Consider the following 19349-nt stretch of genomic DNA (forward strand, 5'->3'; position numbering starts at 1 on the left):
TTTTAGAGAGATTCTCCATGAACAACACCAATGGGGCGAATATGCCTTTTAGATATGGTATTCGTCTATCTAAGGAACAGTCTCCTACTGATCCTCAAGAGATAGAGGACATGGCAAAAGTGTTGAGTTTTATGCCCTAAATAAAACTCATTTCAATATAATCAGATTTACTTATTAATAAAGATCAGAAATAACATTTTATGTTGCATGGTTCACATGATTCATTTCATGATTATATGTATATAATGTATGAATTCTTTTTAAATCCAGAACATATGAGTTTGTTAAAGATTATAGTGTTGTCAACACAGTGGAATATAATCTTAATAAGATGTTCAAAAGTTTATTCCCTGATTTATCAGAACACTGGATTTAGACTGACATGGTATAATCAGCGATAGGTATTCTTACACCTTGGAAAAGTGTTATGTCCTTTCCAGGACATTGGCAAAGTTTACCAGTATCGGATGTATGGAGTATACATCGGAAGGGACCGATATTGAACTTTGATTAGATATATTAAAACTTACCGCAATATCTATTCAATTCAATTTCAACTGTTGATCCTAGATCAAATGATCTCAATCCTGATATGGTTAGGCTCAATCTCAAGAGTGTTATTCGTGTTCTTTGATTTGTTAAGTTAAGCCTACTTTTGGGTCAAGGTGATACTTACATTTTGGGAACACGGTAGTGCAATTGAGTGGGAGCGCTAACATAAATATGGAATCTATAGCTTCTATCTGGCAAATAAAAGTAAAGGATGATTTCCTTCGAGCTTAACCAAACGAAGATAAATGGTGGAGATCTCATTTCACTTAGGTGAAATATCATTTATACAGGGTTAAGTGTTTTAAGGATAAAATACATTGAAGGTGTAGCAGTAACAGTAGTGCCTTTTCAATGTAGATCATCTATATAAAGGATCATTGATCACATTAGGGTTATAACAATGGATAACTAATGACGTGTCTATATCGTGGAACATATAGAGCGTTCTATATGACTGAGAGTGCAATTCCAAGTTCTAAGTGTGGATTCAATGAGAAATTAATAAGTTAGGGAATGTACTTGGTAAATTCGGTTCGACTTATTGGAAGCTCGGTTATATAGACCCATGGTCCCCATACTAGTTGAGACCATACTGCTTGTAAGACTCAGTTAATTGATTTTGATTAATCAATTATAATTCTAAAAGTTAGACTATGTCTACTTTATGAATTCTCACAGTTTAAGGATGAAATCGTAAAGAAAAGGGTTTCTAGGTTTAATTATTAATTAAGAGACTTTGTATGTCTAATTAATAATTATTTTAAATGACAATATTATTTAATAATCTATTTTAGTTATTAAATAATTAGTTTTGGCATTTAAATGATTAGAATTGGAAAAGTGGCATTTTTGGAGAAATAGAAATAAAATTGAGGAAACTGCAAAATCCAAGTGAGGCCCATTTCCCTCTATGGACGGCCACTCCCTTTGCTTGTTTCCCAATTATTATTTTCAATTTTAATTGTCATGTAATTTCTAATCAAAGCCTAGCAATAATAGGAAAGTGGTGGATCACACTAAATAAGGCAGTTAATCAATTACACAGTACAAGAGGAAACTGTTTATTTGGAAAGTTGTGCTCTCTCTTTTCCCTATATAAAGCAACCCTTGTTCTCTTCTCTTGGATTTCTTTGTATGTATGATAAGCCACGAAATTCAAGAGAGAAAAAGAGAGAAAATTTTTAAATCCTTGTGAGATGAGTAGTGCCCACACACATCAAGTGGTACCTCAATCATAGTATGTAAGACTATGGAATTTCTGCATCAAAGAATGAGAAAAGAAGATCCAGGTTCAGATCTTGGTGATGCTCTGCTATAGAAAGGAATCAAGGGCTAGAGATCTGAACGGAAGGAGTCATATTATTCCGCTGCACCCACTGTAAGGTTTTCTAACTTTATATGTGTTTATTTTCATTGTTTTAGAATTCATATTAGGTTGTTAATCCAACATACTTGTTAGTAAATTTAAATCCTGGTAAAATAATTTCCAACAAAAAGTTCCTTATGCTTCTGCAGTTGGAAGTCTAATGTATACAATGTTATGCACTAGACCTGACATGTGCTATGCAGTTGGAATCGTGAGCAAGTATCAGTCAAATCCAGGTCAGGAACATTGGAATGCTGTTAAGTATATTCTGAAATACTTAAAGAGTACAAGAAATTATGTGTTAGTCTACAAGGGTGGTGCTTTAAATCCCGTAGGCTATACCGACTCAGATTTCCAGGCATGTCTTGAAGACAGGAAATCTACATCTGGGATGGTGTTTACTCTTGGGGGTGGAGCAGTGGTTTGGAGAAGTGCTAAACAAATTGTGATTTCAAATTCTACAATGGAAGCAGAATACATAGCTGCAGCAGAAGCTGCCAAAGAGCTTGTCTGGCTGAGAAAGTTCTTCACCAGTATCGGTGTCGTGCCTGGAATGGAAAAGCCTCTAGTCTTACTTTGTGATAATAATGGAGCAATAGCCAACAGTAAGGAGCCTCGAAGCCACAAGAGAAGCAAACACATAGAAAGGAAATATCATATCATCAGAGAATATGTGGCAAGAGGGGATGTACTGGTTGAGAAAGTGGACACAGAAGACAACTTAGCTGATCCATTCACCAAAGTCTTGGCAGTGACTGCATTTGAAAAGCACAGTCAGAATTTAGGATTAATTGATATGTACTCATTATTTTATATTAGTGCAAGTGGGAGTTTGTTAGGTTTTATGCCCTAAATAAAACTCCATTTCAATGTAATCCATTTCTATGCGTGGATTCAACGAAAAATTAATAAGTCAGTGAATTTAGGATGTAAATTCTTGATCTGCTTATTGGAAGCTCGAATATATAGACCCATGGTCCCCACACTAGTTGAGACAATACTACTTGTAAGACTCATTTAATTGGTTTTGATTAATCAATTATAATTCTCAAATTAGACTATGTCTATTTGTGAATTTTTCACTAAGCAACGGCGAAACTTTAAAGAAAGAGTTTTTAGGGTATATTTGTTAATTAAGATACTTTGTTTGGTCTAATTAATAAATATGATAAATGACAATATTATATAATAATTATTTATAGTTATTAAATAATTGAAATTGACATTTAAATGGTTGAATTTGAAAATTGGCGTTTTTGAGAAAATGAGATGCAGGATAAAACCCCAAAATTGCAAAAGTGAGGCCCAAATCCACTAAGCCATGGCCGACCACTTATGTAGGCTTTATCATTTAATATTTTCATTATTTTAATGCCAAATAATTCAAACCTAACCCTATGTGGCATGCTATAAATAGATAGTGATGGCTTCAGGAAAAAGTGAACTTTTGCATCTTATTCCTTTCAGAGAAAAACCTGAGCCATCACACTAAACCTAGCCGCCACTCTCCTTTCTTCTTCTTCATTGATTTTTTCGAACCCTCTTAGTGATAGAGTAGTGCCCACACACAGCAAGTAGTACCTCAATCATAGTGTGGAAGATCGTGAAGAAAGAAATTTAACAAGAAGGACATTCGGGCTCAGATCTTGATAATACTCTGCGACAGAAAGGATACAAGGGTTAGAGATCTGAGTGGAAGGAGACATATTATTCCGCTGCACCCAATGTAAGGTTTCTCATACTTTATATGTGTTTATTTATAATCATTTTAAAAGTTCATATTTAGGGTGTTAATCAACATACTTGTGAGTAGATTTAAGATCCTGGTAAAATAATTTCCAACAACTGGTATCAGAGCCATGGTAATTAATTTTCTTGCAAGAAATTTGGACTTAAAACAATTTGTTTTTGATTTGGATGGTATCATGTTATTTTGTGTGTTGTATTGATGATTGATTGATGTTTGTGAATTTTTGTGAAAAATAATTGAATTTTCATTTCTGGAATTATTTTTATTGGATAGTTTGGAAAAAATTAAGCAATTTACATTTTTACAGAACTCAATTTCGATTTTATTTGAATTAGTTATGAATTTTTGAAAATCGGAAAATATCGGGATGGTGTCACTCAACCTACGCGCGCGGATGAGGGTGCAACCCTCGGTACACGCGCTCAGACAGGCCTGCTGTCCGAGATTTCTCGATCAGGACAGGAGCCATGTCTGAAATCCTCCCTGGGCGCGCGCGGAGAGGCTGCTTGCAGCCTCCTGTGCCGTGTCCACTCGGTCGACCTCCCTCCTTGCGCTCGCGGACAGTATGCACCATATAGCTCACAAATTTTTTCGTTTTCTTCGATTTTTCATGCTATTTCATGGGATTAACTTCCGATTTTTTGTGTAGTTTTGTATTTTGATTTTTACTTTTCAATTTTCAAATCTAATTATCAGAAATAAATTAATTTGAATTTTTTAAAATTAATTTTAGATAATTAGTGTAATTTGAATTTGAAAATAAGTAAAAATCTATCTTTTTGCTTGATTTTTTATCTTATTTTTAAATTTGATTATTTTATATTATTTTTTTAAATTTAAAGTCAGATATTAAATTTTTCTTTAAATTAAATCATTTTTTAAATAATTTGACCTTATTTAAATTTAAAATAAGATTACTATAATCGTGATATTTTAAATAGAAATAAGATATTTCGCTAACTGTTAAATTTTTTTATTTTTATTTAAATTAAATTATAAAATCTAAAAAATATTTATTTTTCTTATTTTATATTTAATTTATAAAATAACTTTAAAAATTTAAAAGGTAGTTAGCAATTTTTTTTAAATGATATTTAGGTTAGTTGAAACCTAATTTTTCAAAAATTGTAGGTTTAATTTTAAATATTTTTTATTATTTTATTTTATTTAAAATACCGAAAAATTTAAATAAAATAATGCCTTGCAATACACATAGCTATCATCCGCGAAGAGCATATGGGAAACTCTTGGAGCACCTCTAGCAACTTTACACCCAGTTAACCAATGATGCCTCTCATACTTTCTCAAAAGAGCCGAAAAGCCCTCAGCACAAATAAGGAACAAATATGGTGATAATGGATCTCCTTGACGCAAGTCTCTACCGGGACAAATAAGACCCATAGAGTGACCCCCATGAGTGACACTATAAGTTACAGTAGAAACACAGAACATAATCAACTCCACTATCCTTCTATCAAACCCCATCCGAAGCAAGAGAGTCTCAATAAATGCTCATTCCACACGATCATAGGCTTTACTCATATCGAGTTTGACCGCCATAAAGCCCTCCTTCCCAATCCTCTTTCGTTTCAAGTAATGCATTATTTCAAAAGACACCATTACATTATCTGATATCAATCATCCCGGAATAAAAGCACTTTGATTATCCGAAATAACATTAGGCAATTCTCCTTTTAACCGATTAGCCAACACCTTAGATATGATCTTATAAAGCACATTGCATAAGGAGATAGGGCGAAGATCAGTCATTACCTCAGGTTGTTTCTTCTTTGGGATTAACACTATGTTTGTGTGATTTAATTCCTTCAGAAAGATACCACTCGTGAAAAACTGCTTGACAAAAGTCACAATGTCATGGCTCACCATACTCCAACATTTCTGGTAGAATCCCGGAGTCATGCCATCTGTGGCTGGGGGATTTATCCGGATGCATATGAAAGAGTGCTCTTTTGATTTCCTCATCCAAAACCGGTTCAAGAAGCTTACTGTTTTGATCAACCGTGACTGTACTGGGAACACAATCAACCACTTCAGCAAAATTAACAGCTGAAGGAGTGAATAAATCAGTAAAATAATCAACCACAACTTGCGAGAGTCCTCCTTGCCAATCAACCCACTCACCCGTAGCAATTCTCAGTCTTTGTATTGCATTTCGACGTCTCCTAGCTGTAGCAGTAGCATGAAAATACTTTGAATTATTATCTCCTTCACGAAGCCAAAGTTGTTTACTCCTTTGCTTCCAAAAAACTTCCTTTTGCAGCAGAATATTGTTCAATTTATTAACAGCCTGCTGATACTTCCCAACCGAACCCACATCACACCCTTTTTTCCATTGACAAATCTCTTTCTTACACTCCTTTATACGCCGAGAAAAATCACCAGAATAATCCTTCCCCCATATCTTAAGAGTCTCCCCACAAGCCTTTAATTTCTGAAGAACACCTTCACTATGATACAACGACCAGCTATCAGCAATAATCTTCAAACAAATAGGCTCTTTTAACCAAGAGTTTTCAAAACGAAAATTCTGATTTCTTGCAACAACAACTTGATTAACAGGGAGTAATTGTATAGGGCAATGGTCAGATGTTGAAGCTTCTAAATTCAAAAGCTTAGCCGAAGGGAAAAGATCTAACCATGATTGACTCGCCAAAGCTCGATCAATGCGCACCTCCACCCAGTCCGTAGTGCCACGACAAACGCTCCCAGGTGTATGGATGTCCGAAGAGTTCCAAGTCATGAAGCCCACATTCAATCAAAACATCATTAAACCCCTCAATCAGCCAGTCTGGGTAAGGATTGTTACCACGTTTATCCTCACTTGAAGTGATATTGTTGAGGTCACCGATGATACACCAAGGCAAGCTTTGTTTATTTTTCAGCACAGTTAATAACTCCCAAGTTTTTCTCCTTAAGTGTCTTTTTGGCTCTCCATATAATCCTGTTAATCTCCAATGACCATAAACCCCATCAGTAATAATAACATCAATGTAATCTCTACCATACTCAAGCACCCGAACCTTCTCCTCAAATCTCTAGAACAAAGCAACACCACCACTTTTTCCCAAAGGGTCGACAGATATAGCTCCATCAAAACCAATAGAGACCCTCACTTTCTCAATAATATCTTTTCGGGCTATAGTTTCACATAAGAACAAGAAATTGGGTTTCTTTTAGATCACAAGATCCTTTATGAATTGATGAGCCCATGGGTTCCCAAGCCCATGGCAATTCCAAGAGATAATGCTCATGATGATGGGTGGGCCTGAAAACCAAGGCCCACCTTCAAAACGTTTTTTGATCCATCTAAATTTTCATTCAGTTGGCCCATATTGACACCAGGTACTTCAGATTCAGCATAGGCCTTCTCCATTTCAGTTCGTCTACACTTATTCTCCATAATCAATAGCAAATCTTCTTCATTCAATACTGCCTTGGTCAAATTTCCTCCATTACTGCTATCACCAGAATACTCATTATTAGTGCCATCTTTGCCCATTAAGACACTTTTATTTTTCCCTACAATCATGGACTCACGGTCCTCACGCACATCAACACTGTCAATCTCCATGATTTTCGGCTGCATAATTGCACCATCTTCAGCCTCACTCCGACGAGCAACCCCGCCCCCACCTACCATCTCCTTCGTCTCCATACCCGAACAAAGCCACTGTGCTCCAATTAAGTAGTTCTTCTTCCTTGTTTGAGCCCGCATTCCATTCCCATACGACTTTACAATTTGATCAAGAGGTTGATCAAACGTTTTCAGACAAAATCTCTCGGAATGTCCAATGATTCCGCAAACAAAACAGAAAGTTGGAACATGTTCATATTTGAAATTCGCCCAAATCCAGTCTCCATCCTCCTTACATAGTTTCATATGACGTTTTAGTGGTTTCTCTATGTTTATCGAAGCACGAACACGCAAATAGTCCCTCCATAGACCATTAAAGTTCTTCAGATCTGCTTTAATAAACTTACCAACATAAGCCCCAGCACTTCTCACCACTCGGTCAAGCATATATCCCGTCTTCAAATCATGTATTTGAACCCACATATCAAGGGTGTACAATGGTACCTTCTTAGGATCCTCCCCCCTCTTCAATCTCTGAAAAATAAGAGGGCACTTGTTGAACATCCATGGACTACCATCAATAACAGATTAAACATCCAACTCGTGATAGAATTGGAATAGATACTTATTTGTATCTAATTCCTTAATAAAAACTCCCTTCCCAGGCTGCCATAGAGAGGCCGTCATATGCCTCATAGCATCAAAGTCCAACGTTCTCCCCGTCAAAAACTTTCCTCCTAAGCACCACCGGTCATCAAACACCACCTCAGGAAGGTATTATTTAGATACGTGTAGTTTGTTTAAATTTGAATCTTAATGTTTGAAAAAAGATAACACTTTCTCTTTTATAACCACATTTAATATAAGAAAGATAAAAAAAAAATATAATTAGTGAGATTATAATTTATAATTTGCTATAAATATTAAAGTAATTAAATATACGTGACAATAGTAAAGAATACTAATTATCACATTAAGTACGAAATTATCAGACTATCTTTAATGAGTGGTGTAAAATTTTTGCTAAAGTTGGCCCAAAAAATGAGTCAATGTTATATTTGGTCGAAATTTTACTATTGTGTTCCAATGCATCAGAGTAAATTAACTTTATTTTTAAAGTAAATTGTGGCAAAACTCTCAATACTTTCACATCGCTAGTATTTAGCTCCCCAAATCTAAATTTTAACGACAATATTTCTAAAACCACAATATCTTTAACAATTTACAGTTTCTATCCAAATTTGGTTGTTAACTATCATGTTGAATTGTTCACATGGACACAGTGTACACACATCACAATTTTATTGGTCCATATAAATAATTTTATATTATTTTTTGAAAAAAAATAAAAAATCATACAAATAAATAATTATATTTTTTCCTTCTAACATATCATATTTTCCCTTCAATTTTTCTTCAGTTTTCATTCTTTTTCTTCTTCAGTCTTTAGTGTCACTACCACCACCATCCATAGCAACCGAAACAACCACCCACCACTAATAAATCACCATCGAAACCACCACCATATCCAATTTTTCAATCCAAATCACACACAAAAAAATTACACACAACTCAAATCAAATTTAAACAAATTCAAATTTAAATCCAACAAACACACATATATATATATGCACGAAAATTTCAGTCCCAAAACCTAAATTTAAAACCTAAACTTTTTTTTTCCCACAACCATTATCTTTTCTCATATCTAAATCCAAAGAAAATAAAAATATCCTAATAGGATTATTTATACAAAAATATCAACAAAAAAGAATCCAAGAAAATCTAAAAAAAACCTTCATTGTTTGGCTTTTCTCGATTACTGGTTTTGAAAACTCTAAATCGGGACTAAAAGAGAGATAGGAGATTGGAAAGATAGAGAGATGGACAAATCAAGAGAGAGAGAGAGAGAGAGAGAGAGAGAGAGAGAGAGAGAGAGAAATGTGAACGGAATTGTGAGAGATATAGGAGATTGGGCCTGTGATCAATCAGGATTGGAAGAGAAGAGGAGATCCGGGCTGAGAGAGAGAGAGAGAGAGAGAGAGAGAGAGAGAGAGAGAGAGAGAGAGAGAGAGAGAGAGAGAGAGAGAGATAAGATTGGGGTTGAGAGATAGAAAGAAAGGCGATCGCAGTGATCAAGATGGAAAGTTGTTTACGCTGGATTGTGAGAGAACAAGAAATCAGAGAGAGAAAAATGCAGAGCAAAATACTCTGTTCTGGTGTGATTGTATTGAATGAAATGTTTATTACAGAATAGAGCCTTATATAGGCAATACAACAAAGTAGACTTAGCTCACAGTTACAACCCAATTAACTAAATTCTAACAATATGCCTTAACAGAAATAACCGACTAACAAACTAATTGTTAAGTAATCTAATAGCCCCCCTCAAGATGGAGTGTAAATGTCAAGTACACCCATCTTAGAGACGAAGGTAGAAAACTGATTTGGAAGTAAAGGCTTGGTGAAGATGTCGGCTAAGTTCTGTTGAGAAGGCACATGAAGAAGTTTGAGGGATCCTTGCTGAACTTTTTCGCGTATGAAGTGACAATCTATCTCCACATGTTTTGTCCGTTCATGATAAACTGGATTCTCACTGATGTGGATGGCAGCGGTGTTGTCGCAATACATGTTGGCTGGTGTAGTATGGGAGACGCCAAAGTCTTTGAGTAAAGCAAGGAGCCATGTGAGTTCAGAGGTTGCATTGGCCATAGCCCGGTATTCGGCTTCAGCAGAGGAGCGGGAGACTACCTGTTGTTTTTTTGATTTCCATGAAACCAAAGAGTTGCCAAGAAAGATGCAATATCCAGAGATTGAACGTCTAGTATCTTGGCAGCTACCCCAATCGGCATCAGCAAAGAAAGAAACTTGAACATTTGCTGGAGATAAGCTAGTTTCTGCATATGCCGTGAGGGTGGGAACTGCATGAGAAGGAAAAAATAACCCTTGACCAGGGGTTTTTTTGAGGTATTGCAATATGCGATGTGTGGCATGTAAGTGAGGGAGCCGAGGACAAGCCAAAAACTGACTAAGATGATTCACGGCATAAGAAATGTCGGGTCTAGTAATGGTAAGGTAGGTAAGCTTACCAATTAGACTTCGATAGAGAGTGGGGTCGGGTAAAGGGGTCCCTTTGTCTTTGCTAAGTTTCAAGTTGACTTCCATGGGGGTAGAGGCAGGCTTGGTGCCGGTGTACCCGGTGTCATTTAATAATTGCAAAGTGAAATGTCTTTGGGAAATGAATATTCCGTCTTTAGTTCGGCCAACTTCAAGACCAAGGAAAAACCGAAGTTTGCCAAGGTCTTTGTAACGCCCGTATTTTATAATAATAAACTCGAAAATTAATTTTAATAATTTATATATTAATAATCATATGGATCGGGATCCCGAGTATCAAAATACAAGTTAAAAGTACTTTACTACTATATACATATATTTTTTTTAAAAAAGTTTAGCGGACATGCATCCTCAAAATACAGACTCCAATATACTAAGAAATCGAAACCCTCCAGGTTGCACTGCCGCGATATGTACAATCATGCCGAGTTCTGCCTCACTGTTCCTCCAACTTTGCTTTTCCTTTACCTACACAAGGTAGCAAACTGATGAGTCAACAGACTCAGTAAGATATGCAAGAAATATATAAAAGTATTGCAATGTCGACTTTATGATTAAGCCGCCCTGAGCTCAATAACCAAGCTCACCAAATGGTTAAGAACGTTCTTAAGGGTAGTACGACTACTGTACCATATACACTAAAGTACCAACTTTGTACTTGTGTTGGTAGAGCCCTAACTGTACTCCCGGGAATTACTAAGTGTTGTACCACGAACACGATGTACCCTGGGTACTCGTATTGGTAACACCGTAACCACATTAACATGCAATACTATACTAACACTCTAGTAATCATTTTATATTAGTGCTAGTAGTATAACAATCAAAACAAACATATACATTCATATATATATATATATTCTTACGCTATCTTACCTCGTTCCGTGCTCAAGTGTGCCGGTCAGCCTGAGTGGAAGTGCAGCTCGACGTTTTACAGGGCCCTAAACCATAATGTTCAAACTTTGATGAGAGACACGCTAAATACTTTACGGGGATTTAAAATACAGACTAAGCTTAACCCTATCGATAAAAAGGATGCCAACACCCTAAATTACTTGAAAACGGGAAAAACTAGGGCTCGGGAAAAAGTCCCAACCGGCAAACCGGTTGCCAACCGGAAGTCCGGTTCCTAGCACCAACCGGTCGACCGGTTGCAACAGGGCCCCAGGAACCGGAATTCCGGTTCTGAGCTGGGAACCCAAAAATTCCTCCCCTTTACTCAAATCAAAACCAAATCTTCTAAAAACTTCCAGAATACCTGCATACACTATTCTAAACCAATCCCAAGCAGCAAATCACAACAATTCATTCAAATTCCAAAAACACCATTAGAGGTCAAGGTTTGAGTTCTCAAACTCAAACCTTGTCAAAACCTTACCACAACTAACAAAGGCAGCATAAAGCAACTCAATTAAACTCACTTTATCAACAGAAATTAAATTCAAACAACAACTATAACTACAGAACCAAAATTCCTAATTTAAATCTCAAAACCTAACTTTATACTAACTAGAAACAAAGAGAAGAAGACTAGGAATCCATACCTTATTCAAATTCTCCTTAAAGAGATTAGAAAGACTATAAAATCAGCAATTCAAACCCTTTTTCTTGCTGGTTCTCTAGGGTGCACGAAAGAGAGAGGGAAAGAGGAAAATTCCAAGCTTGAACATCTATTTCTCACTTAATCTTTCTTTCCTTTGATAATATTATTATTATCTAAGCATAAGTTAAATAAAAGGAAGCTTCTACTTTCCACTAAAAGCCAAAACACTTAAAAAGCAAAATGACCTATTTACCCATTAATTAAAATATCAAAAACTAAACAACCTAAGGACAATTTGGTCATTTCCAAAACCCGACTATTAGCATTAAACAAAATACCCCGAGCAAATAACATACATCAAAATATAAGATATGACTCTCTAAAGGCCCCAACGCCGCTTTCCACAGCTTCCGAACACAACACAGAAATTAGGTAATTAAATATAAAATAGCATAAAAACATATATGATATATGAAATATATTTCTAAAATATGCATTCCATAATTATTAATACATAAACCTTAAATATTTAATAATACAAAGTATTAATCATAGGCGGTCTTTACAGTCTTTTAACTTGAATTGAATGTCTAAGTTGCGTTTGAAGTTGGTTATGGCAGTAGCATTGTTGCTAGCAATAATCATGTCATCAACATACACAAGGACAGCCATAAAAAAGGAGGAAGTGCGTTTAATGAATAAGGAATTGTCAGATTGAGATTGTTGAAAGCCATCCTTTATAAGAGTAGCACTAAGTTTGGCGTACCATTGTCGGGAGGCTTGTTTAAGCCCATAAATGCTCTTATTGAGCTTGCAAACAGTGTTTGGAGGAGCATTGTATCCAGGAGGTATCTTCATGTATACTTCTTCATGAAGATCTCCATGAAGGAAGGCATTATTGATATCTAATTGGTGAATGGTCCAATTGTTTATGGCAGCGAGTGCAAGGAAGATTTTCAGAGTATTAAACTTTGCAACGGGTGCATAAGTTTGAGAGAAATCAATTCCTTCTCTTTGGTTAAAGCCTTTAGCAACTAGCCGGGCTTTAAACCTCACAACTTCACCAGCTTCATTGTATTTAACTTTGTATACCCACTTGCAACCGATGGCTTTATGGCCAGGAGGTAGCTTGGTTATAATCCAAGTTTTATTTTTTTCAAGAGCTTGAGTCTCACAATCCATGGCTTGAAGCCAATGTTTGAATTGAGATGCCTCTTCATAATTTTTTGGTTCACTATGTGTGTATGCAGCTAAGACAGCGGCACGAAACTGAGGATTCAGTTTTATATATGATAAAAAAGATTCAATTGGATAGGCTGTGGAAGAGGCATGACAAACATATTCTTTTAAGTGTGGTGGTTTAGTGAGAGTGCGGCCTTTTGTTGTGGTAGTGATACTTGGATTTTTGGTAACTACCTTGTGATGAGTTTTTGTGATACTTGGATTGGGAATTATGGGTGTTGTATCGGCTATATCAGTAGCCGTGAGTGGAGATGTAGCAGTAGGTGTGTTTGTTGCATCATCAATAGTTGTGTTTGCTGCATCAGTATGCATAGTGGCAGTAGGTAATTTTTGTGCAGCAAGAGGGATGTTGTTTGTGGCGTTAGTGGCCACTGTAGGGGCTGTAGCAGTATGGAAATAGACTGCATCAGCTGGTTTTTTGTTGGCTGCATCAGCAGCTATTGTTTGTATTTCAGCAGTTGGCTGGTTTTGTGTTACTGGTTGCTGGTTTGGTAACACGGATGGGGAGAAAAAGATGTCTATTTCCTGAGGTGAGGTGATGTTAGAAAAAGGGAAAATGTGTTCATGAAACACAACATCGCGGGAAATATAAATTTGTTTGGATTCAATGTCTAAAAGGGTGTAAGCTTTCATTCCCATAGGGTAGCCAATGAATATAGATGCCCGACTTCTAGGAGAGAATTTATGGCGTTTGGATTCTAAAGTGGATCCATATGCCAAGCAACCAAAGGATCGAAGGTGTTCATAGTTGGGACTTTTTTATAAAGAGTTTCAAAGGATGTAAGACCTTTGAGAAGTTTGGAAGGGGTTCGGTTGATGAGATAAGTGGCCGTAGATATGAGATAAGACCAGTAAGTTAATGGTAAATGGGATTGAAAGCTTAAAGCTCGAGCAACGTTTAGTATGTGTTAATGTTTTCGTTCAACCACAGAATTTTGTTGTGGTTTTTCAACACATGAGTGATAGTGAATTATGCCCTTTGAGGCATAAAACGAAGTAAGGTTTAATTCCTTGGCATTGTCGGATCTGACAGCCTTAATGGATGTAGAAAATTGAGTGCAAATCATGTTAAAAAAATCTGGTATGATAGTTTTAACATCCGATTTTGCTTTTAGCATATAAGTCCATGTAAAGCGGGAATGATCATCAACAATGGTCAAAAAATACCTATAACCTTCTATACTTATTATTTGGAATGGTCCCCATATATCCATGTGAATTAAGTCAAAATTTGTCATTGCAAAATTATTATTTGAGACAAAAGGGAGTCTCTTTTGTTTAGCTAAATGACATATATGACAAAAAGTATTAGAATTGGGAATGAAAGAATTGTCAATCTTTTTATTTATAAAATTCGAAATATACAATGATGGATGACCAAGGCGATTGTGCCATTGGTTTACATTGGATGTATATAAATCGAAAGAAGATTGACTAGAGGCAGCAGCAAGTGGTTTGTCTTGAGATAGGAGGTACAATTTGTCATGTTTCTTAGCTATCCCAATCACCACCTTCCGAGAAGGATCCTGTATAATACATGAATTAGTTTTAAAAAGGACATTGTAGGTTGTATTAGAAACTAAATCATTGATAGACAGGAGGTTGATTCAGAAGTGAGGTACATATAGGACATTATGCAAAACAAGAGAGTTATTGATGCAAACTGTGCCCCATTTTGTGACTTGTACCAAACCACCAGTAGGTAAAACTACATGTTTAGGAAAAGATGTGTTATTGAAAGATGTAAAACAAGATATATTTGAACACATATGGTGGGTGGCACCACTATCAAGAATCCAATCAAAAGAAAATTGAGAGATGATATTACCGGCCATATTCGAAGCAGCTGGTGTATTTTCAGCAGATGGAGTTGCTTGGCTGAGCTGCTGGCTGAGAAGGGATATTAATTGTTGACATTGTGATGTAAGATCAGCAGGGATATTGGGGGCTGTTGTCTGATTTGCAATCGGTGTAGAGGAGGTGTGATTGGCTGGAGCCTTTCCTTTATCAACCTTCTTTTTGTCCCCATAACCAGGTGGGAAACCATGGAGGAAAAAACATTTATCCACAAGGTGACCTGGTTTGCCACAGTGAGAACAAGAAGGCCGGGGTTTTTTGTTTCTTGGAGGATTAGTAGGTGGTGGGCGAACCGAAGAGGGAAGAGGTGGGTTTTCCGAAGATCCGAGAGTGCGTTGACGTTCTTCTTGAACTATCATGGCAAAGACTCGAGAGAGGTTCGGCAGTGGTTCATTTAACAAGATTTGGGCTCGAACCGAGGCATATGACTCGTTCAAGCCAGTGAGAAATTGCAAGACTTGGTTTCGATTGTAATAGTCAAGAAATATCTTCATTGCACCACAAGAACATGTAGTATTAGGCTGAAATTCTTTCAGCTCATCCCATATGGATTTGAGTTTCGTAAAATAAGAGGTGACGGAATTGTCACCTTGTTGGAGACGAGTTAGCTGGGTTTGGAGCTGGAAAACACGGGGTCCATTGCCCTCATTGAACCTTTCAGCTATATCTTGCCACATATCGGTGGCTTGATCAAAGTACATAATACTTTGAGCGATTTCAGGTGAAACAGAATTGACTAACCAGGACATCACCATATTGTTACAACGCAACCAAGATGGGAGAAGAGTGTTACCAGATTCAGGTCGTGGGATTGAGCCATCAATGAACGCAATTTTGTTCTTCGCAGCAAGCGCCATCATGATGCCACGCTTCCAGGATTGGTAGTTGACTCCAGTGAGAACGGTGGACACGAGGACCAGCCCAGGATGATCACCGGAGCTGAGGAAGAAAGGGCTTGAGGCGTCGTCAATGGTGGTGCGATCAGAGGACCTGCGATTAGGGATTGGTATCGCTTCGTTTCTTGGAGATTGATGATCAGAGGCATCAACGTTGTTGTCGGTGATGTTGTGAGATCTGGATCTTGAATCGATCTGAGGAGGATTAGCAACGGGACCAGTTGCAGGGGCGGAAGTGACATCGGGATTGTCCGATGAGGGGTGATCTGTAGTAGGTGGTGGAATACCATTCTGAGATCTTGTTGAAGGTCTAGCCATGGATGATGGCAAAGTTACGTCTGATACCATGTGAGAGAACAAGAAATCAGAGAGAGAAAAAAGCAGAGCAAAATACTCTGTTCTGGTGTGATTGTATTGAATGAAATGTTTATTACAGAATAGAGCCTTATATAGGCAATACAACAAAGTAGACTTAGCTCACAGTTACAACCCAATTAACTAAATTCTAACAATATGCCTTAACAGAAATAACCGACTAACAAACTAATTGTTAAGTAATCTAATATGGATCGATGGTTGTCGTCAACAAATGATTTAAATTTTAATTTAACATATATAAAAATCTTATTAAATATATAAATAAAATGTAAAAAGTTATTAAAAGTATTAATGAGTGGCAACAAAATTAAATAAAAAAGTAATATTTATTGTAGTGTAACATTTAACTCATGTTATATTTTATGTTAAATTTAACATAATTTTTAATATATATTAAATTTAAACCACAATATATACTATTATTAGAATTCAATTTTATAAACATAGCTAAAATTTGCACCATATTTTTGCTTTCATATCTCCTTTAGTAAATTAGCAACATAAATTGTTGACAGTATATGGCTTTAATTCTTTTGATTTTCTTATTTTAAAATTTGAAATTAAATTTAATCGTAAAATTTTATTAATACACTCAAGTCTCAACTATACAATTTTGTCCATACCAAATATGAATTTTATTTAATTATTATTATTATTAGGGTAAATTACGGCATAAATACTTAATGTTTCTGATTTTATATACTTAAATACCTAATGTTTATTTTTTGTGGCAAAAATACCTAATGTTACGATTCTCTTATACCGTTACTACCACTTCCGTTATTAACTCATAAATATAGACACGTGGAGGGCCCAAATGCATTACATTTATTTATTTTATTTTAAAATTTAATATTCTTAATATAAAAAACTAAATATTACTTGTTTTTTTAAAAAAAAAAAATAAGAGAGATGCATACTAAATTACCATAGCTGAGTGAACCAGTGTAGTATATGGAACATGATTATCGAATTGAAGTGTCAATATCATGTGAAAATTGTTAATGAGAACATGTTTTTTTTAAACAAGTAGCATTTAGTTTCATATATTAAGAATATTAAATTTTAAAATAAAATAAAAATAAATGTAATACATCTGAACCCTTCACGTGTCCATATGAGTTAACGAAAGTGGTAGTAACAGTATAAAAGAATTGTAACATTAGGTATTTTTGACTCCAAAATAAACATTAGGTATTTAAGTGTATAAAATTTAAAACATTAGGTATTTATGACGCAATTTACCCTTATTATTATTACTTTTATATTTGGGCTTTTTTCATAAATGTAAAACAAAAACAATATAATTACAAAAAATGTGCAAAAACAAATTATTTTAAAAACTTATATATTTTGAAAACTTATTAATTACATGAAACCATACATTTTAATCATTAAATAATAAACTATGTTTATTAAAACTCAAAATAAACAATTTCGTAAAATTAATTAAACAGTTTTATAAAAATAAACAAATTAATTTTTTTATTAAAAGATAAATGTTTATTATTTATTTTAGTATGAATTATTATAATTTAATAAGATTTTTTTTAATAAAATACAATATCAAAATTATAAACATTAATGTATATAAATATAAATCAATACTTAACATTACTAAAAATAAACATGACACATAGAGTGATATAATAAACATATGTGAATATTATTATTTTGTTTATTAAATTAGTATGTTTAATAAATAGAAAACAAAATAAACATATATAAACAAAGTATTTTATATTATTAGTATGTTTATTATAATTGTAAACATAAAAATAGACATAGACAATTTATATTATACTAAAATAAGTATATTTTCTTTCTATTGTTTCTATATATTGATTATTTTCTAATGAATTAGTGAACGAATTTTCTATTGAAGTATAATTCTTACATCAAAAAATAAATGAACAAACATAACTTTATAAATTCCAAAAATTATTTAATTAGAAAAAATAGACATGACACAATAAACAAAGAAAAAGATAGAGATAAACAATTTTTTTTATATATATATTATTTATTTTCTAAAAAATTACTAAAAAATAAACATAACATACGTGATATAATAAACTTATGTGAATATTATTATTTTGTTTATTAAATTAGTATGTTTAATTAACAGAAAATAAATAAATACATATATAAAATGTTTTATATTATTGGTATGTTTTTTATTATAATTGTAAATATAAAAATAAACATAATCAATATTACCATATATATAATAATCAATAATTATTACCATATATTATGAAAGAAATTGAAATTTTTTTTTAAGTATGAAAAAATAATAATAAATTTTTTTACACATATTTTATAATTAATTAGAATAATATATACAAAATTATAAAATTCCCTTTATATTTTTGTTATTTTCTTTCTCCACCAAAATAGCCCAAATCTTTTATCTCGGAAGAAGAAGCACTAAAGAGGAGTTTATTTATTTAATTTTATTTATTTGATACCAAACTACCAGAATAGCTATAATGAGAGGCAGTAGAAGATGTTGACACGTCACCCGAGTTGCCTCCCTTTAAAGCCCCTTCTTCTTCTTCGTATCTAACCGCAATAATAATAATACAAATGAAATTGCTTTGGTAGACTAAAGAATGTGCCCACGCGCTGTATGATCTTGTAGCTTTACAGTGTTCCCCACCCGACTACACTAGAACTTACCATATCTTACATAATAATCTTTCCTTCAACTTTAAATACCTAATATCATTTCAATCAATTTTATTAACTGAATTTAACTACATATATAAAATTCAATTAATCAAGTCATAGTTGGATTTTTCTCCAATACCAACTAATTTTGTATTATTTAACTTTTAATAAAAGTTTGATTATTTTTATCACAAATTTACATAATATCTTTTTTAATTTGTCATGCATATCTAAATAAACCATACACTTAAATTTAATTATTGTGGCATTACAAATTTGTAATTTTATTAAACAACATTAAATTAATGTATCCTTACTAGTAAATTAAACTAAACCAAAAATAAAAGCAAATAAAATAATTAATTTTTTTTTTATTACAC

At 34.2% G+C, this 19349-nt stretch overlaps 1 protein-coding gene across 1 annotated transcript; it reads right to left on the minus strand.

The window, feature by feature from the left end:
- Positions 1-5541: 5541 nt before the first annotated feature.
- Positions 5542-7827, minus strand: LOC115699980 (uncharacterized). The gene is made up of 3 exons (XM_061103212.1): positions 6973-7827; positions 6361-6724; positions 5542-6236 (listed from the first exon to the last, which is right to left on the minus strand). Exons 1-3 carry the CDS (start codon positions 7825-7827, stop codon positions 5542-5544), a joined length of 1914 nt encoding a protein of 637 aa, XP_060959195.1.
- Positions 7828-19349: the final 11522 nt, after the last annotated feature.

Source organism: Cannabis sativa, chromosome 8 (assembly GCF_029168945.1).
Source record: "Cannabis sativa cultivar Pink pepper isolate KNU-18-1 chromosome 8, ASM2916894v1, whole genome shotgun sequence".
NCBI classification, from domain to species: Eukaryota; Viridiplantae; Streptophyta; class Magnoliopsida; order Rosales; family Cannabaceae; genus Cannabis; species Cannabis sativa.

Bases quoted from the DNA above. Each gene is read 5' to 3' on its own strand.
- LOC115699980 (XM_061103212.1), bottom strand. From the start codon at position 7,827: ATGTTCAACAAGTGCCCTCTTATTTTTCAGAGATTGAAGAGGGGGGAG. The intron at 6,725-6,972 runs GTGGGCCTTGGT...GCTTTGTTCTAG, and splicing joins GATCAAAAAACGTTTTGAAG to AGATTTGAGGAGAAGGTTCG. The intron at 6,237-6,360 runs GTGCGCATTGAT...CTGTTAATCAAG, and splicing joins GCACTACGGACTGGGTGGAG to TTGTTGTTGCAAGAAATCAG.